The following is a 27,649-nucleotide window of genomic DNA, read 5'->3' as shown; positions in this document are numbered from 1 at the left end:
CCATTAACTTTTTTGCTTACCGGTGATTTTTTTTTTTTTTTTGTTTTTTACCTTTATAGGACAAACCTCTCCTTCCCTGTGGGACAATGTGCAAAGCGCAAATCGCCCAGAGATGTGGCGAAGTACATTATGCACTTTGTCCCAGGTGAAAGGAGAGGTGTGCAGCAGCTGTGAGTGAAAGGGCCCTAACAGCCCTGTGTGCCTGTCCCTATGCTAAGTGTACCTGTGTGTGGTACTTCCAGAAACACTCCCCTAAGCATAGGGCAGGGTGGTCAGGGCAGTCAGGACAGAAATAGCGGGTGTCACGCCTTATTCCACTCCTCCTACAGACACGACATCTTTTTCGGGGTGGCGCTTGGGTTGAGGTACCAGCAACGACACTGGGGAAATGTCGCTAGTGTAGATGGCTCACTACACTGGTGGATGGGGTCCACGGAACCTCCTGGATACAGGAGGTTCTCGATCTCTTCCTGAAATTTGACGAAGGATCGTGTTCTCCCAGCCTTACTGTAGAGAACAAAACTATTATATACAGCCAATTGAATCAAATATACAGACACCTTCTTATACCAGCGTCTGGTGCGTCAGGAAACTAAATAAGGAGCCAACATCTGGTCATTGAAGTCCACCCTTCCCATGAGCAAATTTATAGTCGTGGATTGAGAGGGGCTTTTCAATGACACTGGTTGCCCGTTCTATTTGTATTGTCGTGTCTGCGTGAATGGAGGAGAGCATGTAAACGTCACGCTTGTCTCTCCATTTCACCGCGAGCAGTTCTTCGTTACACAAGGCAACCCTCTCCCCCCTTGCAAGACGGGTGGTAACGAGCCGTTGGGGGAAGCCCCGGCGACTAGGTCGTGCGGCGCCACAGCAGCCAATCTGTTCTAGGAACAAATGCCTGAAGAGGGGCACACTTGTGTAAAAATTGTCCACATAAAGATGGTACCCCTTGCCAAATAAGGGTGACACCAAGTCCCAGACTGTCTTCCCCAGGTAGTCAGGGGAACCAACCGGCTCCAGGGTCTGATCTTTACCCTCATAGACACGAAATTTGTGCGTATAGCCTGTGGCCCTTTCACAGAGCTTATACAATTTGACCCCATACCGGGTGCGCTTGCTTGGGATGTATTGTTTGAAGCCAAGGCGCCCGGTAAAATGTATAAGGGACTCGTCTATGCAGATGTTTTGCTCAGGGGTATACAAATCTTCAAATTTGGTGTTAAGGTGGTCTATGAGGGACCGAATTTTGTGGAGCCGGTCAAAAGCTGGGTGGCCTCTGGGACGAGAGGTGCTGTTGTCGCTAAAGTGCAGGAAACGCAGGATGGCCTCAAATCGTGTCCTGGACATGGCAGCAGAGAACATGGGCATGTGATGAATTGGGTTCGTGGACCAATATGACCGCAATTCATGCTTTTTTGTTAGGCCCATGTTGAGGAGAATGTGTGAAGTAAAATTGAGGCACACAATTTTTAGTATTTGCAATTTCAAAAGGGGAATTTATTCGTTTGCATCATGTGGTAGTATCATCCATTTGCCCAATATATTTCATAATATGAACAGTTTTTGTAAACCGGACATTTCAGTCGCGCAGGACCTTCATCTGTGGTTTTATCTGTTCAGACGGGTGTATGGGCTTGTGGGGCTCTGGATGCGTGAACGAATAAATTCCCCTTTTGAAATTGCAAATACTAAAAATTGTGTGCCTCAATTTTACTTCATGTATACTGGCTGCTTGCAGCCCTTGACCGGCACCAGAACATAATTAGTAGAGTGCGGTTCTCCATCTTCTTCATGTTGAGGAGAAGGCCCAGAAAATTTTTTAATTCGGAAACTTGGACGGGTTTCCACCGGAAAGACTGGGCATAAAAGCTTCCCGGGTTGGCGGCTATAAATTAAGTGGCATACCGATTTGTTTCTGCCACGACTAAGTCCAAGAGCTCCGCAGTCAAGAACAGCTCAAAAAATCCCAGTGCCGAACCGATCTGAGCTGTCTCAACCCGAACTCCAGACTGGGCGGTGAAAGGGGGAACTACAGGTGCGGCTGAAGTTGGGGGCTGCCAATCAGGGTTTGCCAGCACCTCAGGGACTCTAGGGGCCTGTATGTGCGGTGGCTGCGACGGGGGAACTAATGCATGTGCCACCGTACCAGCTTCAACTGCCCTTCTGGTGCTCGCCACTTCACCATGTTGTACGGCAGTGCTGGTACTACGTCCAGGATGGGCTGCGCTGCTGGTGTATGCCTCACCACGTAATCCGACAGCGCCAGCCCCACTCTGCTGCCCTTGAAGCGGATCCTGCGCAACCTGTGGTCTAGCAACACGGGGCCGGGTACGCCTGGTGGTATCAGGGACCTCAACCTCCTCGTCCGAACTTTGGGTCAGACTGCCACTGCTTTCTACAGGTTCATATTCTGACCCGCTGGATTCGTCAGATGAGGGTTCCCATTCCTCATCCGACTGGGTCAGAATCCTGTAGGCCTCTTCAGAAGAATACCCCTTATTTGCCATTTGGTCAACTAAATTTAGGGGGTATTCCCTGAGACTACCCAAGAAAAAAAGCAAGCCTGTCTTACAAAGGGGAGGCTAGCGAAGTACAGGAAGCCGCTGCGATTGATAAAATATATCAAAACTGATTTTTTTTTTATCACCGCAGCGCTTGTGAAGTGATAAAAAAAAAATAAAAAATTTTGTCACTGGGGCGGGGGCATGGGTGAACGCACGTGTGGGCGACCGATCAGGCCTGATCGGGCAAACACTGCATTTTGGGTGGAGGGCGAACTAAGGTTACACTAATACTATTATAGATCTGACCGTGATCAGTTCTGATCACTTACAGATACTATAAAAGTACAAATGCTGATTAGCGATATGCTAATCAGCGAATCAGTGACTGCGGTGCGGTGGGCTGGGCGCTAACCGATGCTAACTACTTAACCAAGGGGCCTAAACTATCCTAAACCTAACCGTCAATACTGTTGAAAAAAAAAAGGTGACAGTTTACACTGATCACTTTTTTCCCTTTCACTAGGTGATTGACAGGGGTGATCAAGGGGTTAATTGGGGTGATGGGGGGTGATCTGGGGCTAAGTGTACTGTTTGTGTGTATTCACTGTGATGTGTGCTCCTTTGCTGGGACCAACCGACGAAAAGGACCAGCAGAGGAACACAGAAGCCATTTAACACCTTATATTTATAAATATAAGGTATTATATGGCTTCTGATTCGGTTTTTTAAAATCATCAGCCTGCCAGCGACGATCATTGGCTGGCAGGCTGATGACAAACTTGTCCTCTAACTTTTTCCGGCCCGCGATGCGCATGCCCGGGCCGGCTGTGAGCGTAATCTCGCGTCTCACGAGATGACGCGCCGGCGCGTGAGTGTGCCTGAAGCGACCGCCTCCGGAACGCGATCCTGCGTTAGGCGGTCCGGAGGCGGTTAAGGTCATATCGCTAGGATATAGCCCAAATGTCTGATAGGTGCGGGTCCCACCTGTACAACTGGCATCTATCCTTAGAATGGAGCCCACAAAGTGCAGGAGGGTGCACCTTTCATTTCTTGGGAGTGCCAAAAATAGCCAAGCAGCGTGCGCTGCTATTTTTGTCAGTCCCATAGAAATGAATGGAGGGTGGCTGCACACACACAGTGCGTCCTCCTGCACTTTGCGAGCTCTGTTCTAAGAATAGGTGCGGGTTCCAGAGGTGGGACCTTTACATATCAGACGTTGTGGGAATATTCTAACGGTGTCCAAGATGGGCCAACCTCCTTAATTAGAACATACTAAATGAGTTTTTCCGTTCCAGAGGGGAACCTCACAATGCCGTCTTACTCAGCAATAGACCTAACTAGGCAGTCTGTTAGGCCGGGCCTTTCTTAAAGGGATTTTCCAATTTTTTACATGTGTGGCATATAACTAGAATGTTCCAGGAGTGTCAGGTACAGATCCTACGTCTGGAATCTGCTCCCATCTCCAGAACTTGGGCCTCAAAGTCAAGGAGAGCGCACCGCATATGCACAGCTTTTTCTCCATTCACTGTTAGAAGACTTCTGAAAATAGGCAAGTGAGTGCTGTCAGCTCATTTCAGAAGTCCCATAGTAGTGAATGCCTGAATGGAGAGCACACTAAGCATGTGCGGCCACCACTCCATTCGCCTCTGTGAGACAATATTTTCAGAACTCACATAGCGGTGATTGGAAGGTGGCCGCGCATGCACAGCTGCTTATCTTTACAGTTTATGCTCTGTTCTGGAGATGGGAGCGTGTTCCAGAGGTGGGTCCCACAACTGTCTGACACTGATGGAATATCCTGGGAATTTGCCATAAACGTTGAGAAGGTAAAAACCCCTTTAAGAACTCAGCTAAGATGGCAACCAACCCCCCCTTCCCGAACGATTGCCATCTCCTATATGACATTTGCTGCTGATGGACTGGGCACAGAAATTGTCCTTGGAAAGTAATTGTAAGTCAGGATGCAGGAAGTTAGTTCTAATTACAATGTACATTTACGTTGTGATGCAGGAAGGGGTTAAGCTCGTCACTGTAATATATGTGACCCCCTTTCTCCTATATACTCGCCACCCTTCATACCCGAAACCATCTCCACAAAACACCATTCTAGACTGTATCGACCATGAGGAGGCTGATACCTTAACTTCTAACATAAGCCTGCTTAAGTAATACATGCACACCCTGATGGCTCCTCAAATGGACCCCCAAAGTGTGTGGCAGTTAGTGTTGAGCGTAAATATTCGAAAAGCGAATTTTTATCTCGAATATCGCAACTTCGAGAATTTGCGAAAATTCTGAATATAGCGAATATTCGTCATTTTTTCCCTTCTGAACACATGATTCCTCCCTGCTTCTTGTTTGTGGGCCAATGAGTCATTGGCCTACAAGCAACTTAAGCAGGGAGGAATCATGACTTTAGATGGAAAAAATGCCGAATATTCTAAAAAAACAAATATATAGCACTATATCGAATATATTCGTTTTTTTTTTTAATATTAGTCTTTTTTTTTTTTTCAATCTGTACAGTTGTTCCATTTTGGCATACTCCTCCCCGACAAGCGTCCCCGTCACCATGGGAACGCCTGGGGGTTAGAATATACCATCGGATCTGCGTTTTCACGATCTCCTCCCTGACAAGCGTCCCCGTCACCATGGGAACGCCTGGGGGTCAGAATATACCATCGGATCTGCGTTTTCACGATCTCAGTGAGATTGTGAAAACTCAAATCCGATGGTATATTCTAACCCCCAGGCATTCCCATGGTGACGGGGACGCTTGTCGGGGAGGAGTATGCCGAAGTGGAACAACTGTACAGATTGAAAAATAAAAGACGAATATTCTAAAAAAATTAATATATTCGATATAGTGCTATATATTAGTTTTTTAGAATATTCGGAATATTGTAAAACAAGAATATATAGCACTATAGTGAATATTCGAAAAAACAAATGTAGAGCAATTTAGCTAATATAGTGCTATAATGTTCTTTGTCTAATAGTTGTAAATTTTTTCTCATCTGAAGTTCAAATTTGAAAAAAATTACGACTATTTAAAAAAAAAAGATTTTCTAAATTGCTCTATATATTCTTTTTTTTTGAATATTCGCTATATTGCTATATATTCTTGTTTTAGAATATTAGGAATATTTAGAAAAACGAATCTAGCACTATATTAGCTATGTTGCTCTATATATATATATTTTTAATATTTGACATTTTTTTCCATCTGAAGTCATGATTCCTCTCTGCTTAAGTAACGATTCCTCCCTGCTTAAGTAACTTAAGCAGGAAGGAATCATAACTTCAGATGGAAAAAAATGACGAATATTCTAAAAAACAAATATATAGCACTATATTCTATAGTGCTATATATTCGTTTTTGACCCACGCCTGTATTGATCGCGTAATATCCACATATTACGCGATCATTGCCTTGCCGAATTTTTCGAGTAAAAAAAAAGTAGAATATAACGAATATTCTACAAAATGTTCATGAAATATCGCAAATTCGAATAAGACCCCTGCCGCTCATCACTAGTGGCAGTACGTATGTCAGTTTCCTGAAGCGAATGTGACTTATGAAATCCCTGGGAATAGTGACAATCTCCATCACCATCAGTGCATCACCACCGGTAAGTACATTGTAAAATCTTCCCGACACTCGTTCCGACATCTACATTCCATTCCTAATTGTCTGTCACAGTTTGACCTGAGTGTGAAGTGACTAATAGAAGCATCTAGTGGAATACAGCGCACAGTATGCCAAATATAAATGACCTTCTGTATAACACCTTATAGGGACTCTTGGTTGTCTTGTCTGTGTGATTAGGGTCATTGTCTTGTTGGAAGTAGAGCCTTTGGCCCAGTCTGAGTTCCGGAGTGCTCTGGATCAGGTTTTCATTCACAGGACTGTCTCATCTCAGAGATATCGCTGCATATGCCCCCAATGTCAGATTGGTGGGGGTCCCACCTCTGAGACTCGCTCCTATCTCCAGAATGGGCCATCAAAGTGAATGATAGCCCACCGCGCAAGCACGGCCACCCTCCATTCACTTCTATGGGAGATAAGAAAATAGCCGAGGGCTCCCTCAACTATTTTTTGGAACTCCCATAGAAGTGAATGGAGAGCATGCATGATGCCCTTTGATTCACTTTGGGGGGCAAGTTCTAGAGAAAGATTTGGGTCTCAGAGGTAGGTCCACTGCTATCTGACATTGATGGCATATACTATCGATATGCTACCAATGTCTGAGATAACGCCAGCCCTTTCAGAATATCCCAGCTCCATTCAGCTTTCCCTCAACCCTGACCAGTCTCCTTGTCTCAGCTGCTAAAAAATACCCCCACAGCATTGTGCTGTCATGGATGGTATTGGGCAGGTGATCAGTAGTGCCTGGTTTTTTCCAGACATGACGTTTAGGGTCCATACACACAACCATATACCGGTATATTTTGTAGTCAGCAAAATAAAAATCTGCAGAATACGGATGATGTCCGTGTTGCAATCATTTTTATCACATTTTTTTATGCAGACCCCTTGACTTCAATGGATCTGTAGTCTGCATTTTGTGGCCAAGTATAGGACATGTTCTATGCTCTTGTAGAATAGACATGGAGGGATCACTACCTTCTGACTTTTCCTGCAACATCAACAAAATTAAAAACAGAAGTAAAATTTTCTTTTTATTGCTGCCTTCCATGTTTGCTGTCCCTGGGAGGTGTGAAAACCCTCCTATCACTGCTGATTTGGAGGTGTGAGGATGAGAGAAGCTACAACATCTACATTGTAATATCTCCTCTAATGTTTCCCCTTATTAACTAATTCATATATTTTCTTATGGGATTTACATGGTTTCTTCTTCTTTCCAATTAGGTTCCTACAATATAGAAACATCTCAGTTATTATCTTACACTTAACAGAATTTTCCTGATTGACCCATCAAGGATAGGGGCAGAGACAAGATGGCAGAGAGGATATTAAAACTCACCCTAGAGATACTCTTCCAACTTACTGGAGAGGTGAGAGATTCTGATGATGTCACATTACATCATTCTTATCTATGGTAATAACAGATGGACATGGCTGTAGAGGTGATGGACTCTGGAAATGTCAGTAGTGATATTTATTACTGTGTCTCCCCTTATCCAGGATTATACAGTAGTGAAGAAGACCTCTAGAGAAAGCTGTCAGGCCTCTGAGGGAAGAACCTTGAGCCCAAGCACAGGGCCTCCACTTCACCCCCTGACACATGAGGAAATCAATGAACAGAAGATCCTAGAACTCATCCACAAGATGGTGGAGCTGCTGACTGGAGAGGTGACACTGCTGGGACATTATACAGTAACAGCACTGGAGGGGTCTGGGTGATGACTGTATCATTGTGTTGTCAGGTTCCTATAAGGTGTCAGGATGTCACTGTCTATTTCTCCATGGAGGAGTGGGAGTATGTAGAAGGACACAAGGATCTGTACAAGGACGTCATGATGGAAGACCACCAGCCCCTCACATCACCAGGTAATAGACAGGACTAAATACAAATGTCTTTTAATTATCTGTATGTAAAGAATGAATCCAATCACTGTATGTGTCTCCTACAGGTAGACCCAGTAAAAGAAGAACACCAGAGAGATGTCCCAGTCCTCTTCATCCACAGGATCATCAGGTAGATGGAGATATTCCCTATGGTCTGTAGAAGGCTGTGAAGTCCCTATGTTCAGTCTTGTTTTATACCATAGTATTATATGTGGTATATCTTTGTAATGAAATATGGTGAGATGATGGGATTAAAGATGCCTGGAACCGCTTTCAATGTTCCGGCTATGGATACTGGCAGAAGGAATAAGAAACCAACTGGATTTATTCCTCTTTTTTCTCCCTTTTTCCTGAGACAAAAAACACTGAAGGCCAACTTCCTCCACTGAATCGTTTTGATCCATGTCTATCTAAGCCAAATACATACAGTACAGACCAAAAGTTTGGACACACCTTCTCATTCAAAGAGTTTTCTTTATTTTCATGACTATGAAAATTGTAGATTCACACTGAAGGCATCAAAACTATGAATTAACACATGTGGAATTATATACATAACAAACAAGTGTGAAACAACTGAAAATATGTCATATTCTAGGTTCTTCAAAGTAGCCACCTTTTACTTTGATTACTGCTTTGCACACTCTTGGCATTCTCTTGATGAGCTTCAAGAGGTAGTCCCCTGAAATGGTTTTCACTTCACAGGTGTGCCCTGTCAGGTTTAATAAGTGGGATTTCTTGCCTTATAAATGGGGTTGGGACCATCAGTTGCGTTGAGGAGAAGTCAGGTGGATACACAGCTGATAGTTCTACTGAATAGACTGTTAGAATTTGTATTATGGCAAGAAAGAAGCAGCTAAGTAAAGAAAAACGAGTGGCCATCATTACTTTAAGAAATGAAAGGTCAGTCAGTCAGCCGAAAAATTGGGAAAACTTTGAAAGTAAGGGCTATTTGACCATGAAGGAGAGTGATGGGGTGCTGCGCCAGATGACCTGGCCTCCACAGTCACCGGACCTGAACCCAATCGAGATGGTTTGGGGTGAGCTGGACCGCAGAGTGAAGGCAAAAGGGCCAACAAGTGCTAAGCATCTCTGGGAACTCCTTCAAGACTGTTGGAAGACCATTTCAGGGGACTACCTCTTGAAGCTCATCAAGAGAATGCCAAGAGTGTGCAAAGCAGTAATCAAAGCAAAAGGTGGCTACTTTGAAGAACCTAGAATATGACATATTTTCATTTGTTTCACACTTGTTTGTTATGTATATAATTTCACATGTGTTAATTCATAGTTTTGATGCCTTCATAGTCATGAAAATAAAGAAAACTCTTTGAATGAGAAGGTGTGTCCAAACTTTTGGTCTGTACTGTATGTGAATGAGATTCTTCTCATTGAGCCATCATCTAATGTCTATGTTCTGCTTTAGGAGATCTACAGCCATTTCACTCAGATAAATAGTGCTGTTGTTGTTTTTGGTTGTCGTGATAATGTCTGTGATTGACAGTGATAATTATAATGTTTGTTTTGCAGCTTTTGAATCTGGATAAAGATCTGAGCAATAATAATTCTACAGAGACATATGTGAGATGTGATAACCAATGTAAGAAGGAAATTCCTACAGATAACCACCCAGGTGAGTAGAAACCACTAGACAGAGCAAAGAAGACTCACAAATTCTACTTATTCACAGGCAGGAATTTTTTTTTTTAAGCTCTGTCGTATCAGATTTTCCTGCTGTATTCTTCTTATTCGGCCAAAATACATATTAAATATGTACAAAAATATGAGACTGTTACAGGTGATAACACGTGCTGTTATAGTAAAATTTGGATGCAAAAATACAGGTTGAATATGGATATGAAATATGTCTCTGTGAAGAAGGCCGATTTATTCATCTGCTGTCAGTACTGATGAGGGAAAAGCATTTGCCTAAATTTGGAATTAAGGGTACTTTGACACTAGCGTTATTCTTTTCCGGCGCTGAGTTCCGTCCTAGGGGCTCTATACCAGAAAAGAACTGATCAGTTTTATCCCCATGCATTCTGAATGGAGAGAAATCCGTTCAGGATGCATCAGGATGTCTTCAGTTCAGTCTTTTTGCCTTTTCAGAACGGAGATAATACCGCAGCATGCTGCGGTTTTATCTCCGTCCAAAATTCCGGATCAGTTTCCGGCATTAATTTACATTGAAATGTATTAGTGCCGGATCCGCATTAAAAATACCGGAATGCCGGATCCGTCCTTCCGGTCTGCGCATGCAGTGTCATGCCTGAACTAACATCCCAAACATCTGGTGTGTCAGATCAGGGCTACCCCCTCTGGCACTCTTCCCTCTACCCCGCTTTCTAACTGTTCTCCAGCTATCTACCTCACTTTCCTGAGCCTCCATGCTACCCCCCCCCCCTGCATCTACCTCATACAGTGCTCAGTGAGCAGCAAACTCTTTTCCAAACTGGCAACGATTCTCGGTGTCGAAACTTGCATTTAGATTCATGATGTTTGATTCCAAAGGGGCAATTTGCTTACATTTTGAACAAAGATATGCACCCTCAAACGGCTGTTCCAGGACTGCATACATTTGGCTAGTGGTAGTAGTCGAAGGCCACAGTTCTCACTTGCTTCTGATAGGTGCTACATTATTATAAAGGACAAAGAGGATGAGATTGTGTACTGTATGTCTCACTCCTCCTCTCAGTCTAAGCCAGATAATGTGGATTTCACAGTCTGACACCGTGCCTTGGAGCCAGGGGTCACATTTTCCTTCTCCATCTTGCAATCCCATAAAAGTGACATGGGGGGTAAGGATGATGATGATTGTGCGTTGGACAGGACCTGAGGGATGGATCAGGGTGCTGAGGAGGAGAGCGGTGCCAGTGGCAACAATAAAGTGCAGAGGCAATGGACAGCCAGAACATCCCAAAAAACTGCAAGGGGCAGATCTGTTTCTGTTATGGTCAGCTCAGGAATTGGTGATGCCGCTGATACTGTGGATGCAGAATAAAAACTTGTCAGACCAAAGCCAAAATTGGCTCTTTGCGAGTGTGTCTCATCTGACAGTTGTTCTCTAGAGTGCTGGAAGAAAAAAGCATTACCGTGTGCTAGTTGTGCAGGATTAAAATAAGACATGGGCGTTCAAACACAAACCTGGGCACCACAACTGTATGGTGCTACATTAAGTGGCCACCAGCTAGCGCAACAACAGTGTTTTCCCTCTCTGTCTACTTTGCAGCAGCCAAGCTGCATCCACGTGTAGTACAGTGTTCTTATCATCATTAGTTACTGCTTCTCCCGCTCAGACTACTCCTACTACTACTCCGCTACGTTGTTAGTAGTGTTGATCGAGCACCAAAGTGCTTGGGGTGCTCGAGTAGAACACTTTGGGATGCTCGGGTGCTCTACAGAGGCTACATGCACATGACCATATGTGTTTTGAGGTCCGCAAATTGCGGATCCGCAAAAAAAAGGATGACATCCGTATGCCATTAGTTTTTTGTTTTTTTTTGCGGATCCATTGTAACAATGCCTAAAACGGACAAGAATAGGACATGTTCTATTTTTTGGGGCGGTGCTACGGAACAGGCATACTGATGCGGACAGAAAGTAATAGCATTCTGAATACAGAATGCAAAGTAAAATAGTGATAGAGGGGTTAAAAATAAAATAAATTAACTCACCGAGTCCACTTGATCGCGTAGTTGTGGATCTCTGTCTAATTCTGTAATGTTGAGCTGCCGGCTAAGGACCTGTGGTGACGTCACTTCACATGGTCCAATCACATGGTCCCTCACCATGGCGATGTCACGGATGGTGTAGCAGGAAACAATAAGTAACAAATAAAGATCCGACTGACTTGATCCCAAACTAAAGAACAAAAGGGTAAGCCCTATTAATGCCCTAGAGCTCTCCCTCACTGCTCAGCCCATGCAAAGATCTCAATGATAGAAAGTTGCATGTCCACGTACCTTAGACTGAGTGACACCTGCAAACTCTATAATAGTGAGCGGACACGACCACCGGCTCCCTGCACTCAATACGGAGTGAGTCAGGGTCACCTAGAATCAAGCCAACAGGAAGACACAAATACAGAAATAGACTTATCTTGAGGAACCAGCAGTAGTAACTTCAAGCAGTGAAACCAATCCAGGAAGTAGTATAAACCGCAAAGTGAAGCAGTATGGGAGGAGATATATAGGGAGGCAATCACTGCTAATAGATGACAGCTGGGAGAGGGAGAAGAGATGTCAAAGCGAAAGCAAAACAAAAGAACATCATGCAGGAGGTACTGAAGAACGTCTATCAGAACTTCTCAGAGATCTGGCGGTGACAGTACCCCTCCCTCTACGAGTGGACTCCGGACACTCAGAGCCCACCTTCTCAGGATGGGACCTATGGAATGCCCTGAGAAGACGAGTGGCCTTAATGTCCGCCACTGGAACCCACATCCTCTCCTCAGGACCATAACCCTCCCAATGAACGAGATACTGAAGAGAACCGCAGACAATACGAGAGTCCACAATCCTAGAGACCTGAAATTCAAGATTACCATCAACCACAATCTGAGGAGGAGGCAAAGAGGAGGGTACAGTGGGTTGGACATAAGGTTTTAATAGGGACTTGTGAAAAACATTATGGATCTTCCAAGTCTGAGGAAGATCAAGACGGTAGGCAACGGGATTGATGACGGACAAGATTTTGTAAGGCCCGATAAACTTAGGACCCAACTTCCAGGAGGGAACCTTCAATTTGATATTCTTAGTAGACAACCACACCAGATCACCAACATTCAGGTCCGGACCAGGCACACGTCTCTTATCCGCCACACGCTTATATCTCTCACTCATGCTCTTTAGATTATCCTGAATCTTTTGCCAAATAGATGACAAAGACGAGGAGAATCTCTCCTCATCAGGTAAACCAGAAACCCCCTCTCCAGAGAATGTCCCAAACTGCGGATGAAACCCATATGCACCAAAAAATGGTGACTTATCAAGGGACTCCTGACGACGGTTATTTAAAGCAAACTCAGCAAGGGAGAGAAAAGAACACCAATCCTCCTGATTCTCCGCCACAAAACAGCGCAGATATGTCTCCAGATTCTGACTGACGTGCTCTGTCTGGCCATTCGACTGCGGGTGGAAAGCAGAAGAGAATGACAACCGAACCCCCAAGCGAGAACAGAAAGCCTTCCAGAATCTGGAAACTAACTGCGTGCCCCTATCAGAGACTATGTCTGAAGGAATACCATGCAATTTGACAATGTGATCAATAAATGCCTGCGCCAGCGTTTTAGCATTGGGCAACCCAGAAAAAGGAATAAATTGCGCCATTTTGCTAAAACGGTCCACCACCACCAGAATCACAGTCTTCCCCGAGGAACGAGGCAGGTCCGTAATGAAATCCATGGACAGATGTGTCCAAGGACGGGAAGGAATGGGTAACGGAAGGAGAGGACCTGATGGCTGTGAATGAGGGACCTTGGCACGAGCGCAGGTCTCGCAGGCTGCCACAAAACCCTCAACCGACTTACGAAGAGCCGGCCACCAGAATCTCCGAGCAATGAGATCCACTGTGGCTCTACCCCCCGGGTGCCCAGCAAAGACAGTATCGTGGTGCTCCTTAAAAACCTTGTGTCGTAAAGCGAGAGGCACAAACAACCTCCCAGGGGGACAAAGATCAGGAGCCTCTGCCTGGGCTGCCTGAACCTCTGCCTCCAATTCAGGATAAAGAGCAGACACAACCACCCCTTCAGCCAAAATGGGACCCGGGTCTTCAAAGTTGTCCCCTCCCGGAAAACAACGTGACAGGGCATCCGCCTTCACATTCTTAACCCCAGGGCGGAACGTGACAACAAAATTAAACCTTGAAAAGAACAAAGACCATCTGGCCTGTCTCGGGTTCAGACGCTTGGCTGACTCCAAGTAGGCCAGATTCTTATGGTCGGTAAACACGATAATAGGGTGTCTGGCTCCCTCTAGCCAATGGCGCCATTCCTCAAAAGCTAACTTGATGGCCAACAACTCCCTATCTCCCACATCGTAATTTCTCTCTGCGGAGGAGAGTTTCTTCGAGGAAAAGGCACACGGTCGCCATTTGGCAGGAGAGGGACCCTGAGACAAGACCGCACCCACACCCACCTCAGAAGCGTCCACCTCAACAATGAAGGCCAGAGAGATATCAGGTTGTACCAAGATGGGAGCGGAAGCAAAACTCTCTTTGATACTAGAAAAGGCCTTACGCGCCTCTACCGACCAGGAGTAAAAATCTACCCCCTTTCTAGTCATATCAGTCAGTGGCTTAACAACCGAGTGTAATAATTCAAAATGAACTTCCTGTAATAATTGGCAAAACCTAAAAACCGCATCAGCGCCTTCTGATTCTCAGGAAGCTCCCAATCAAGCACAGCGCGGACCTTCTCGGGGTCCATATGAAAATCAGAAGCGGAGAGAAGAAAACCCAGAAATTGAATTTCTGGAACCGCAAACACACATTTCTCCAGTTTAGTGTACAATTTATTCTCCCGCAGAATGAGCAAGACCTGACGTAGATGGTCCCTATGAGTTTTGAAATCAGGAGAAAAAATCTAAATGTCATCTAGATACACTAGTACAAATTTCCCCATTAAATGATAAAAAATGCTGTTCACAAAATATTGGACGACGGCTGGAGCATTCATCAAACCAAAAGGCATAACCAAATTCTCAAAATGGCCCTCAGGGGTATTGAAGGCCGTCTTTCATTCGTCCCCTTCTCTGACCCTGACCAGGTTGTATGCCCCTCTTAAATTCAACTTGGAAAAAACTTTAGCCCCAACAATCTGGTTAAACAGGTCCGGGATCAGAGGAAGCGGATAAGGGTCACGAATTGGGATACTGTTCAGCTCCCTGAAATCCAGACATGGTCTTAAAGAACCATCTTTTTTCTTAATAAAAAAGAAACCAGCGGCAACAGGTGACTTCGAGGGTCGGATGTGTCCCTTTCTCAGGCTCTCAGAGATATAAGAACGCATAGCGACCCTTTCAGGTTGGGAGAGATTGTATAAACGAGATTTAGGCAGCTTGGCACCTGGGATGAGATTAATAGGGCAATCGTACTCCCGGTGAGGGGGCAGCTCCTGGACACCACTCTCAGAAAACACATCCAAAAATTCAGAAAGAAAAGATGGTACAGTTTTAGTAGAAACCTCTGAAAGAGACGTCGAGAGGCAATTCTCTCTGCAAAACTCACTCCAACCATTTATTTGCCTCGCTTGCCAATCAATGGTGGGGTTATGTTTAGTGAGCCAGGGTAGCCCCAACACTAGAGGAGTAGGTAACCCGCCTAGGACGAAACATGACACATCCTCAACATGAGCATCAGCCACAGTCAAACGGATATTGTGAACTATGCCCTTTAATGATTTTTGAGAAAGTGGAGCTGAATCATTAGCAAAAACAGGTATGTCCTTTTCCAAAGTGCATACCTGGAAACCATGTGTTATAGCAATTGATTATCAATGAGATTGACAGCTGCTCCACTATCTACAAAAATCTCACAATGTTCTTGCTCTCTAGCGCCACCCTGGCAGGTAGGACAAAACGGGAACTACAAGCAAACGGAAAACCTTCAATTTCCGCATCAACCTTGCCAATAGTAACAGATGGAACGTTTTTAGAGGACTTTTTTCTTTTTGTTTCTTTATTATTCTCTAGAAACTCCCTGAATCTCCTAGAGGGACAAACATTTGCCAAATGATTTATACCTCCATAACAGAAACAAACCCTCCTCTGAGAGCTGAATCCTCTGTTGTTAGAGGCAAGCAAACCCAGCTGCATGGGCTCCTGCTCAAAGGGGATTGACAGAGACTGAGACCCCTGCACACTGAATGAGACCACCCCACTGTCCTTGGAGTGAGTATGACAGGAAGGAGTGATCTCTCCTCTCTCTCTAAGACGCCTGTCAATACGAACAGCCCGAGACATGGCAGACTCCAAGGAGGTAGGTCTCTCATGAAAGGCAAATGCATCCTTCAATCCCTCTGAAAGACCATGGCAAAATTGACTTTACCCTGGCATAAAAGACGCAGTTTAGATTCAGCCAGAGCAACACGATCCGGATCATCATATATCTGACCCAGGGCTACAAAAAATTCATCCACTGATCGGAGGGGGGATGAACGCAAGCAGAACCGGTCACCTGAAACTGAGATACAGTTTTACGGAGCTCTGCGACCTCCAGTGAAAGACCCCGCATGTGGTCCGTCAAGGCTAAAACCAGATCCATGCTTAAGACGGTTTTGGCGGTTTATAATGTCACGGATGGTGTAGCAGGAAACAATAAGTAACAAATAAAGATCCGACTGACTTGATCCCAAACTAAGGAACAAAAGGGTAAGCCCTATTAATGCCCTAGAGCTCTCCCTCACTGCTCAGCCCATGCAAAGATCTCAATGATAGAAAGTTGCATGTCCACGTACCTTAGACTGAGTGACACCTGCAAACCCTATAATAGTGAGGGGACACGACCACCGGCTCCCTGCACTCAATACGGAGGGAGTCAGGGTCACCTAGAATCAAGCCAACAGGAAGACACAAATACAGAAATAGACTTATCTTGAGGAACCAGCAGTAGCAACTTCAAGCAGTGAAACCAATCCAGGAAGTAGTATAAACCGCAAAGTGAAGCAGTATGGGAGGAGATATATAGGGAGGCAATCACTGCTAATAGATGACAGCTGGGAGAGGGAGAAGAGATGTCAAAGCGAAAGCAAAACAAAAGAACATCATGCAGGAGGTACTGAAGAACTTTGTATCAGAACTTCTCAGAGATCTGGCGGTGACAGACGATGAACCATGTGATTGGACCATGTGATGAGCACAGGGATGTCACCACAGGTCTTTTGCCAGGTCCTGAAGATAGAACAGAGACCGGCAGCTATGGAGCAGGTAAGTTAACTTTATTTTTTTTTTTTAACCCCTCCATCCCTAATTTACTTTGCATTCTGTATTAAGAATGCTATTATTTTCCCTTATAACCATGTTATAAGGGAAAATAATAAAATCTACACAACACCTAACCCAAGCCTGAACTTCAGTGATGAAGTCCGGGTTTAGGTCTTGGTACCAAACATGGCGATTTTTCTCACGCGCGTGCAAAACGCATTAAAACGCTTTGCACTCGCGCTGAAAAATCGCGCATTTTACCGCAACGCACCCGCATCTTATCGGGCCCTCACACGCCACGCTCGTGTGAAAGAGGCCTAACACCAAGTGATCAAAAAGGCATATGCCCCCCAAAATAGTACCAATAAAACCGTCTCCTCATCCTGCAAAAAAGGAGACCCTACCTAAGACAATTGGTCAAAAAAGAAAAAAGCTATAGCTCTCAGACTGTGGATACGCTAAAACATAATTTTTTTTGGTTTCATAAATGCTATTTTTGTGTAAAAGTTAAATAAATAAGAAAGAGTATATATATTAGGTATTGCCACGTCTGTAACATTCTGCTCTATAAAAGTATCACATGTAATAGTAACATAGTACATAAGGCCGAAAAAAGACATTTTTCCATCCAGTTCCGCCTGTTATCCTGCAAGTTGATCCAGAGGAAGGCAAAAAAAAAACCTGTGAGGCAGAAGCCAATTTTCCCCACTTTAGGGGAATAAAAAATTCCTTCCCGACTCCAATCAGGCAATCAGAATAACTCCCTGGATCAACAACCCCTCTCTAGTAGCTATAGCCTGTAATATTATTACGCTCCAGAAATACGTCCAGGCCCCTCTTGAATTCCTTTATTGTACTCACCATCACCACCTCCTCAGGCAGAGAGTTCCATAGTCTCACTGCTCTTACCGTAAAGAATCCTTTTCTATGTTTGTGTACAAACCTTCTTTCCTCCAGACGCAGAGGATGTCCCCTCATCACAGTCACAGTCCTGGGGATAAATAGATGATGGGATAGATCTCTATACTGACCCCTGATATATTTATACATATTAATTAGATCTCCCCTCAGTCGTCTTTTTTCTAAAGTGAATAACCCTAATTTTGATAATCTTATCATAGTGTAGAGTTCAGAGTTAAGCGGCACTACAGCAAACTATCGCTTCACCACTAATCATATAAGGAGAACTGGTGTCGCGGTCTGTCGTAATTTGGTGGTGCACAGCTTGTCAAGTGCAAACGTAATTCCACAAATAGAAATGAATAAGCGGCACTCACCATTCGATGCGAATATTTCTTTTATGCTGGGTACAGAGAGGGAAATACAAAACAGTGCAATCACAAGAGCATGGCGACGGACATTTTGCGTATCACCGCTTCATCTGGCCAATACTGACACCCCTTGACGCAAATGACATCATCTTTTATGTGGTCTCTGACGAGCTTTTTGATTATGTCAGCCATTGGGCTATACCTAAATGAGAATACAAAGGGGCGGGATGTCCCACAAATTTTGTTTTTTTGTAAGGATTCAGGACATGAGTGGGTTTTTGGCCTGCAGCAGTCGCTTTTTCCATGGCTGTATTTAGTAATTTAAGGAGGTAACCCCTCAATCTTAGGCGTTTTTTTAAATCTATGGCTTGCTCATTATAACTATCTTCTAATTTATTTATACGTGCCAAGCGTTTTTTACTGCTTTTATTGTTTCACTAACACTTTATTTGTAACATTGATGTATACCTCCTAGTTACTGACGTAGCCTGCACTTGCAATGATGTGCGACAGCCCACGCCAGTATCACACGCCCAAGTTAGCGTGTGTGGCGCATAAAAGATGATGTCATTTGCGTCAAGGGGTGTCAGTATTGGCCAGATGAAGCGGTGATACGCGAAACGGCCATCGCCATGCTCTTGTGATTGCACTGTTTTGTATTTCCCTCTCTGTACCCAGCATAAAAGAAATATTCGCATTGAATGGTGAGTGCCGCTTATTCATTTCTATTTGTGGAAAAAGTATCACATGTCCTAACCCCTCAGGTGAACGCTGGAAAGATAAATAAATAAATAAATAAAAACTGTGCAAAAATTACCAATTTTTTGGTCACCTTGCCCCATAAAGTGTAATAATGAATGATCAAAAAATCATATGTACACAAAAATGGTACCAATAAAAACGTCAACTCTTCCTGCAAAAAACGAGCCCCTGCACAAGCTGATCGGCAGAAAAATAAAAAAAATATGGCTTTCAGAAAATGGAGACACAAAAACATAAATTTTTTTAAAAAAATGCTTTATTATGTAAAACTGAAACAAAGAAAGAAAGTAGACATATTTGATATCATTGCATCCATAACAACCTGCTCTATAAAAATAGCACATGATCTACCCTGTCAGATGAATGTTGTAAAAAATTTAAACTGTGCCAAAACAGCTATTTTTTGGTTACCTTGCCTCACACAAAAAACATAATATAGAGCAATTAAAAATCATATGTACAACAAAATAGTACCAATAAAACTGGCACCTTATCCCCTAGTTTCCAAAATGGGGTAACTTTTCGGCAGTTTCTACTTTAAGGGTGCATCAGGGGGGCTTAAAATGGGACATGGCATCTAAAAACCAGTCCAGCAAAATCTGCCTTCCAAAAACCATATGGCGTTCCTTTTCTTCTGCGCCCTGCAGTGCACCCTTCTCACATGTGGGGTGTTTCTGTAAACCGGAGAATCGGGGTAATAAATATTGAGTTTTGTTTGGCTGTTAACCCTCGATGTGTTAAAGAAAAAAATGGATTAAAATGGAAAATCTGCCAAAAAAGTTACATTTTGAAATTTCATCTCCATTTTCCTTTAATGCTTGTGGAACAACTAAAGGGTTAACAAAGTTAGTAAAAATTAGTTTTGAGTAGCTTGAGGGGTGTAGTTTCTACAATGGGGTCATTTATGTTTTTTTTTTTTTACTATGTAAGCCCCACAAAGTGACTTCAGATCTGACCTGGTCCTTTAAAAAGTGGGTTTTGGAAATTTTCTTAAAAAGTTTTAAGAATTGCTTCTAAAATTCTAAGCCTTCTAACGTCCTAAAAAAATAAAATGACATTTACAAAATGATGCCAACATATAGTAGACATATGGGTAATGTTAATTAATAAATATTTTATGAGGTATCGAATTTTTCTAAATTTTTGGTAAGTTTGGGATTTTATCATAAATAAAGGTGTAATATATTGACTCAAAGTATCATGTGTTACTTTATGAGATTTGCAAAAAATGGCCTGGGCAGGAAGGTGAAAACTGGCCTGGGGTAGAAAGGGTTAACCTGTATGCCACTGCTGTATACATAAGCAGTTGGGTCTTTAAATATGGTGCTGGCTTGCAAGCGCAGTGAATGGGAAAAATAAAAAAGTTATGGCTTTGGGAAGGCTGGGAGTAAAAAACTGAAATAAAAAAATTAAAATAACCCAGTTATTAAGGGATTAATTTAGATAATAACATAGAACAATTAGAAAAAGAACTCTAAAAAAAATATGTTGAACATAAAAATGCATTTTAAACAGTGTCATTTTCTGATGAGTCATTCTCTCTAAGCTGGCTATATACTTAAAGGGGTTCTGTAGCTTTTTTTTATTAATGATGGTCTATCCTTTGGATAGATTATAAGCATCTGATCGGCTGTTTGAAAAGGCAGTGGGTGCTGGCGGTAGCGCTGTGGCCTTCTTGTTGTTTCCCGCAGGCCAGTGACCTCACGACTACTATCAGTGGCCTGGGCGCGGCTCGGCCCCATTAAAGTGAATGGGGCTGAGCTGCTGTCTTCTCAAGCAGCTAATCTGCAGGGTCCTGGGTGTCAGACCTCCACTGATCAGATGCTGATGATCTATCCAAAGGATAGATCATCAGTAATAAAAAGACACAGAACCCCTTTAAAAGTTTATTTAGCAAACAGCTATTTGTATCCCTCCTAAACCTCCCATACATATGCCCAACTGGCTTGGCCAGCGCGGAGAGGGGAGACACCTCTGAAGTCAGTTTATTTTGCCAAGAACAAAAATTTGAACATGATAAAATCTAACTGCAGGTTCCTTCTACATATTAAAGGGTAGGCAGATTCTGCCACCATTTTGCTACATATATAACTTGCAATGTGTATGAAATAATTAATATAAAAATTGTATAAAACATCCCAGGGTACTGGTACAGGGTCCTCTCTCTTCCTCTACCAGTTTGTAACTTATCTTGTTCATGCTTATTGTACTTGTGGTGTTTTATGTGTGTGTACACCCCATTTTATATGTACAGCACTGTGGAAGGAATGGAGCAATAATAATAATCTATACCATTTTTAAGGTTATAGTATTTAAAAATAATACAGTTTTATTCTTGGCAGGTGACTGTACCTTAAGCTCAGAGGGACATCTGATCTCTTCAGCTTTTAAAACAAATGGTCATGGTCTCACGCAAGACACATATGAAGAGCATGCCACTATCTCGGATATACCCTCAGCTCTTCACAGCCAAGGTTGCTCATCTGATCCATTTAAACATCTTCTATCTTCTGATTCATCACAGACTGTAAAGCAGAATAAAAGTCACAGAAGGGATGTTAAACATCAAAGAACATACACAGGGAAGAAGACCATTTCATGTTTAGAATGTGGGAAATGTTTTACTTGGAAATCACAACTTGTTGAACATCAACGAACTCACACAGGGGAGACACCATTTTCATGCCAAGAATGTGGGAAATGCTTCATGAGAAAATCACATCTTGCTGAACATCAGACAATACACAAGGGGCAGAGGCCATTTTCATGCCAAGAATGTGGGAAATGCTTCATAAGAAAAGCACATCTTGATAAACATCAGAGAATTCACACAGGGGTGAAGCCATTTTCATGTTCAGAATGTGGAAAATGTTTTACTTGGAGATCAAAACTTGTTGACCATCAACGAACTCACACAGGAGATACACCATTCTCCTGTCCTGAATGTGGGAAATGTTTTACTTGGAAATCACAACTTATTGCACATCAACGAACTCACACAGGGGAGACACCATTTTCATGCCAAGAATGTGGGAAAAGCTTCATGAGGAAATCGCATCTTGTCGAGCATCAGACAATACACACAGGGCAGAGGCCATTTTCATGCCAAGAATGTGGGAAAACCTTCATAAGAAAAGCACATCTTGCTAAACATCAGAGAATTCACACAGGAGTGAAGCCATTTTCATGTTCCGAATGTGGGAAATGTTTTACTTGGAAGTCACATTGTGTTGAACATCAACGAACTCACACAGGAGAGACACCATTTTCATGTTCAGAATGTGGGAAATGTTTTACTTGGAAATCACAACTTATTAAACATCAACGAATTCACACAGGGGAGACGCCATTTTCATGTCCAGAATGTGGAAAATGTTTTTCACACAAAACAACACTTGTTGTACATCGAAAAAGTCACACAGAAGAAAAGCAATTTTCATGTTCAGAATGTGGGAAATGTTTTGTACAGAAGAAAACCCTTGTTGCACATCGACGAATTCACACAGGAGATAAGCCATTTTCATGTTCAGAATGTGGGAAATGTTTTACTTGGAAACCACAACTTGTTAAACATCAACAAACTCACACAGGGGAAAATGTTAAGAATGTGGGAAATGTTGATTAAGAAAAGCAAATCTTGTTGAACATCTGTAAATTCACACCATTATGATGTGGAAAATATATAACTTTTAAATCAGAAATTGTTGAATATTAATTAATTAACTCGCACACGAGAGAAGCCATTTTCATGTTATGAATGTGGGAAATTTTATGGCAATAGATTAAAGGTTCTTAGACACCAAAGAACTCGCAGAAGGAGAATTTTCATGCCAAGTGGGGAATGTTTTAACTATAATTCAGTTTGTGTTCGGCATCAGAATTTATGTATTGACTGTATGTGGAAAATGTTTACCCAAACGTCTAATCTAATTTCCCATCATCAAATTCACATTGGAAAAAAATGTTCTTAGAGTATATGTAGGGCGGCTCACTAGGTCCTAAAAAATGGAGTAAGGTGCTCAATCCAGACCAAGCGTACCCAACGCTTGTAGTAGAGGAAAGAGATATGTAGGTAAAGGGATGGCACTCTAATCATATGTTATGCATGGAGAAGGATATTTATTACAAGATGGCTAGGTGAGCCAAATCATCGATGTACAATATTAAAAGTGATAGAAATAAAATAGTAGCAGATCCTAGGATATACAAAAATATATGTTAGTGTAAAAAATAAAATAATAGATGTACACAAAAATATAATCAAAAATGTTAAAAGTATAAAAAGCCTTAAAGATAAGAGTCTTATAGACCTACTGGAGGTAGGTGTAAATGTCCAGTCCAAAAATGTGGTATCCAGGAAATAAATATGGTATCCAGGAATTAGATAAGAGATAAGTGCCTTCTTTAGAAAGTAATGTAACGTCCAGTTTTAGTTAGATTATCCTCTTATTCATAATCCAGTAATGGTAAGTTATAGTAGGTAATGATGCTATAATAGCAAGTACGTTACCCTCCTGGTGACCAATGGCAGGTTGGTAAGCGGCTCCTGGCGGGAGGATAGCGTCCTCGTGTGGTATTCCCGCCCGCGGGGATGTTCGCTCTGCCTGATGGTTTTGCGGCTTTTCGTCACTTCCGTTGATGTCACTTCCGCTCGTTCGCTCTCCCGCTCGATTCTAGTCGGTGTTCCACGTGGAGGCTGTTCGGGGGAAAACGCTGCCGATTTTGGAGGAGAAGTTTGCTCCGGAGCTTTAGAACTTTAGGATCCTTTATGGTGACACTAGCTAGTTTGAGTATGGCTAACTCAATACCCCATACGCGTTTCGGAGCACACTGGGGACGCTATCCTCCCGCCAGGACGCTATCCAACCTGCCATTGGTCACCAGGAGGGTAACGTACTTGCTATTATAGCATCATTACCTACTATAACTTACCATTACTGGATTATGAATAAGAGGATAATCTAACTAAAACTGGACGTTACCTTACTTTCTAAAGAAGGTACTATCTCTTATCTAATTCCTGGATACCATATTTATTTCCTGGATACCACATTTTTGGACTGGACATTTACACCTACCTCCAGTAGATCTATAAGACTCTTTTCTTTAAGGCTTTTTATACTTTTAACATTTTTGATTATATTTTTGTGTACATCTATTATTTTATTTTTTACACTAACATATATTTTTGTATATCCTAGGATCTGCTACTATTTTATTTCTATCACTTTTAATATTGTACATCGATGATTTGGCTCACCTAGCCATCTTATAATAAATATCCTTCTCCATGCATAACATATGATTAGAGTGCCATCCCTTTACCTACATAAAAAACAGTTCTTGTCTAGAATGTAGGAAATGTTTAACCAACAAATCATCAAAAAATTCACACAAGATAGTTGTCATTTTTACCCCTTCTTTGACCTTGACACAACTGTATAAGGGGGTAAGGGTTAACTTCCTATATGCTACTTAGTGATGGTGGCCACAGCAGTTTTGTTTGTGCCATAAGCACAATATATAGCCAGGCTTTTGCTGCAGTGGCCAGGATTTTAGCAAGCTCCTTTCCTGGCTATTTAACTCATTTAGATACCACAGTCAATAGTAAAAACTGCATAAAAGCAGGTAAGCATATGGAGGCAGCTCCCTCTGAAACTCCATCATCTATTCCCCTTGGGCAACACAATCATGGTGTAATTATGGTTGCTATTAGTGATGAACGATTGGAGATTCGGATCCTAGATCAGAAGTCAATCCGTTAAAAACTTTGTTTTAATGCTGTACGAAGATGGGTCCCTGTACAGAATTAAAATGTTTGTGCTTCGGCGAGGCAAAGAGGGTTATTCTCGAAGTCTCGCGAGACTATGACGAGTAACGTGGAGCATCGATTTTTAAACTTGAAAACCATTTTAAAATATGGATCCAAAGTCTGAACAGATCCATGTTTTAAAATGTTTTTCAAGTTTAAAAATCGATGCCCAAAGTTATTCACTGAAGTCTCGCGAGACTTTGGGAATAACCCACTTCGCCTCGCCGGAGCGCATACATTTTAATGCTTTACGGAGACCCATCTCCGTACAACATTAAAACAAAGTTTTTAACTAATCAACTTCGGATATAGCACCTGAAGCTTGATTCATTCTTCACTAGTTGCTATGGTAGCTAGAGGACTAATGATGGCCTCCAGGTTTGTGAAGTACAGAAAACCAATTAGAGCTTACCTGAGGACCCCGCAGCCTCCTCCTAGGCCAGTGACATCACTGTATATCGGTCACATGACCTAGTTTCAACTCAGCCCCATTCAATTCCATGAGGCTGAGCTGCAATACCAAGCACTAACACTATTCGATGTACGGCACTGGGAGCCTTAATACTGCTCAGAGACTTAGTACTTAATAAAGTATTTTTTTATTACAAAGGTGGTAAATCGTAAAAAAAATATATATAAATTTAGGTTTGACCGTATAGAATGAAATAATCACAGAGTATATCTGACAAAGAAATCTGATTTTCAAACACATTAGTTCTAATGCAACAATAAATGAGGTAGAAAATACCAACCAATGAAGCGGATTGCCAACTTGTATGAGTCTCATGTTCTTGTCTATGGGAGAAAATTGAGGCAAAGTCCTGCACTTGCGATAAGCAAATTTCTTTAGGTCAGCAAAGGCCTGAAGCAGGTCTTGGTTTCTTGCCAAGTCTGGGTGAAGCTATTGATAGCAGAATAAGCCACAGGAACTACAGATGAGACAGTGATAGGAAGAGGGACCCTTGATTGATGGCAATATAAATAAAAAATAGGTTTTACCGGAAGATTCACTGGAATGGTTTTATGGGAATTCTGCCCAAAGGCGTCATTATGTCCATGATGAAGTAGTGTTGCAGATAGTAGACCAGAATCTGATTGCAAACTTCAAAGAAAAAAACTTCCAGCATGTAGTAGATTAGAAAATTGCATCCTCTTTATTCCAAAAACGACATTGTGACTAAAGTAAATTGGACAAACCTCCCGTCAGATCGACATTGTCACGGATGGTGTACAGGAAACAAGACAATACCATATAAACAATGTCTCTCTGGATCCACAACTAAGGAACAAAGAGAGACCCCTGCAATAGACCTGCCGCTCTCCCTCACTGCTCAGCCTATGCGAACACCCCAAAGGTGGATGGCCGCATATCCACGTTCCTCGGCTATCTATTACCTGAAGACCCTACAATAGTAAAGGGACACGACCACCGGCTCCCTACACTGACACGGAGGGAGTCAGGGTCACCTGGATCCAGAAAAGACAAAATCAGAAATACATAAACAGCACTTATCTTGCAGACGAATGACGACTGACGACTGACGACTGGGAACAGGGAACTGGGAACGGGGAACAGCATGCACACACGCTCCAGGAAGTTGTATCAGCCGCACACTACTGCATTATGGGGAGGAACTTAAAGGGTAGCGATCAGTCTAACTGCATGACAGCTGAGATAGACTAACGAGATGAGAAACTAAACCAAAACAAAGAAATTCAAGGAGGAGGATCTGAGAAGCTCCTGTGAGCGCTTCTCAGCTGTCTGGCTGTGACAGTACCCCTCCCTCTAGGAGTGGACTCTGGACACTCAGGGCCCACCTTCTCAGGATAGGACCTATGGAAAGCCCTGATGAGACGAGAGGCCTTAATGTCCGTCACTGGGACCCACATCCTCTCCTCAGGACCATAACCCTCCCAATGAACGAGGTACTGGAGGGAACCACGGACAAGACGAGAATCCACAATCCTAGAGACCTGAAATTCAAGATTTCCATCAACCATAATCGGAGGAGGAGGCAAAGGCGAGGGTACAATAGGTTGAACATAAGGTTTCAATAAGGACTTATGAAAAACATTATGGATCTTCCAAGTCTGAGGAAGATCAAGACGGTAGGCAACAGGATTGATGACAGACAGGATCTTGTAAGGCCCAATAAACCTAGGACCCAACTTCCAGGAGGGAACCTTCAATTTGATATTCTTGGTAGACAACCACACCAGATCACCAACATTCAGGTCCGGACCAGGCACACGTCTCTTATCCGCCACACGCTTATATCTCTCACTCATGCTCTTTAGATTATCCTGAATCTTTTGCCAAATAGATGACAAAGACGAGGAGAATCTGTCCTCATCAGGCAAACCAGAAGAGCCCTCTCCCGAGAAAGTCCCAAACTGCGGATGGAACCCATATGCACCAAAAAATGGTGACTTATCAGAGGACTCCTGACGACGGTTATTTAAAGCAAACTCAGCAAGGGACAAAAAAGAACACCAATCCTCCTGATTCTCCGCCACAAAACAGCGCAGATATGTCTCCAGATTCTGATTGACGCGCTCTGTCTGGCCATTCGACTGCGGATGGAAAGCAGAAGAGAATGACAACCGAACCCCCAAGCGAGAACAGAAAGCCTTCCAGAATCTGGAAACTAACTGCGTGCCCCTATCAGAGACTATGTCTGAAGGAATCCCATGCAATTTGACAATGTGGTCAATAAATGCCTGCGCCAGCGTCTTAGCATTGGGCAAACCAGGAAAAGGGATAAAATGCACCATTTTGCTAAAACGGTCCACCAGCACCAGAATCACAGACTTCCCCGAAGAACGAGGCAAGTCCGTTATGAAGTCCATGG

The 27,649-nt window shown here is 43.0% G+C and overlaps 2 protein-coding genes and 1 long non-coding RNA gene across 3 annotated transcripts in view; all 3 read left to right on the top strand.

Moving 5' to 3' along the window:
* Positions 1 to 27,649, top strand: part of LOC120992102 (oocyte zinc finger protein XlCOF6-like) — a 770,548-nt gene that overhangs the window by 322,031 nt on the left and 420,868 nt on the right. The gene's annotated exons all lie outside the window — the stretch shown is intronic.
* LOC120992136 lies at positions 7,394 to 7,955 on the top strand. Its single transcript, XR_005776926.1, has 3 exons — positions 7,394 to 7,523; positions 7,654 to 7,821; positions 7,896 to 7,955. It is a non-coding gene; the product is annotated as an uncharacterized LOC120992136 (long non-coding RNA).
* LOC120992118 (zinc finger protein OZF-like) lies at positions 7,970 to 22,636 on the top strand. Its single transcript, XM_040420893.1, has 4 exons — positions 7,970 to 8,019; positions 8,103 to 8,167; positions 9,565 to 9,667; positions 21,328 to 22,636. The coding sequence occupies exons 1-4, from the start codon at positions 7,986 to 7,988 to the stop codon at positions 22,608 to 22,610; spliced, it is 1,485 nt and encodes a 494-aa protein (XP_040276827.1). The 5' UTR covers positions 7,970 to 7,985; the 3' UTR covers positions 22,611 to 22,636.

The sequence above is a fragment of the Bufo bufo genome, chromosome 2, assembly GCF_905171765.1.
Source record: "Bufo bufo chromosome 2, aBufBuf1.1, whole genome shotgun sequence".
In the NCBI taxonomy this organism is placed as follows: domain Eukaryota; kingdom Metazoa; phylum Chordata; class Amphibia; order Anura; family Bufonidae; genus Bufo; species Bufo bufo.
Note: the sequence above shows the minus strand (reverse complement) of the source record. Positions and strands in the feature narration are given on the sequence as shown.

Excerpts from the sequence above, each read along its gene's own strand:
- LOC120992118 (XM_040420893.1), top strand. The coding sequence starts at position 7,986 with ATGATGGAAGACCACCAGCCCCTCACATCACCAG. Across the intron at positions 8,020-8,102 it reads CCAGCCCCTCACATCACCAG|GTAGACCCAGTAAAAGAAGA; the intron begins GTAATAGACAGG and ends TGTCTCCTACAG. Across the intron at positions 9,668-21,327 it reads TCCTACAGATAACCACCCAG|GTGACTGTACCTTAAGCTCA; the intron begins GTGAGTAGAAAC and ends TATTCTTGGCAG.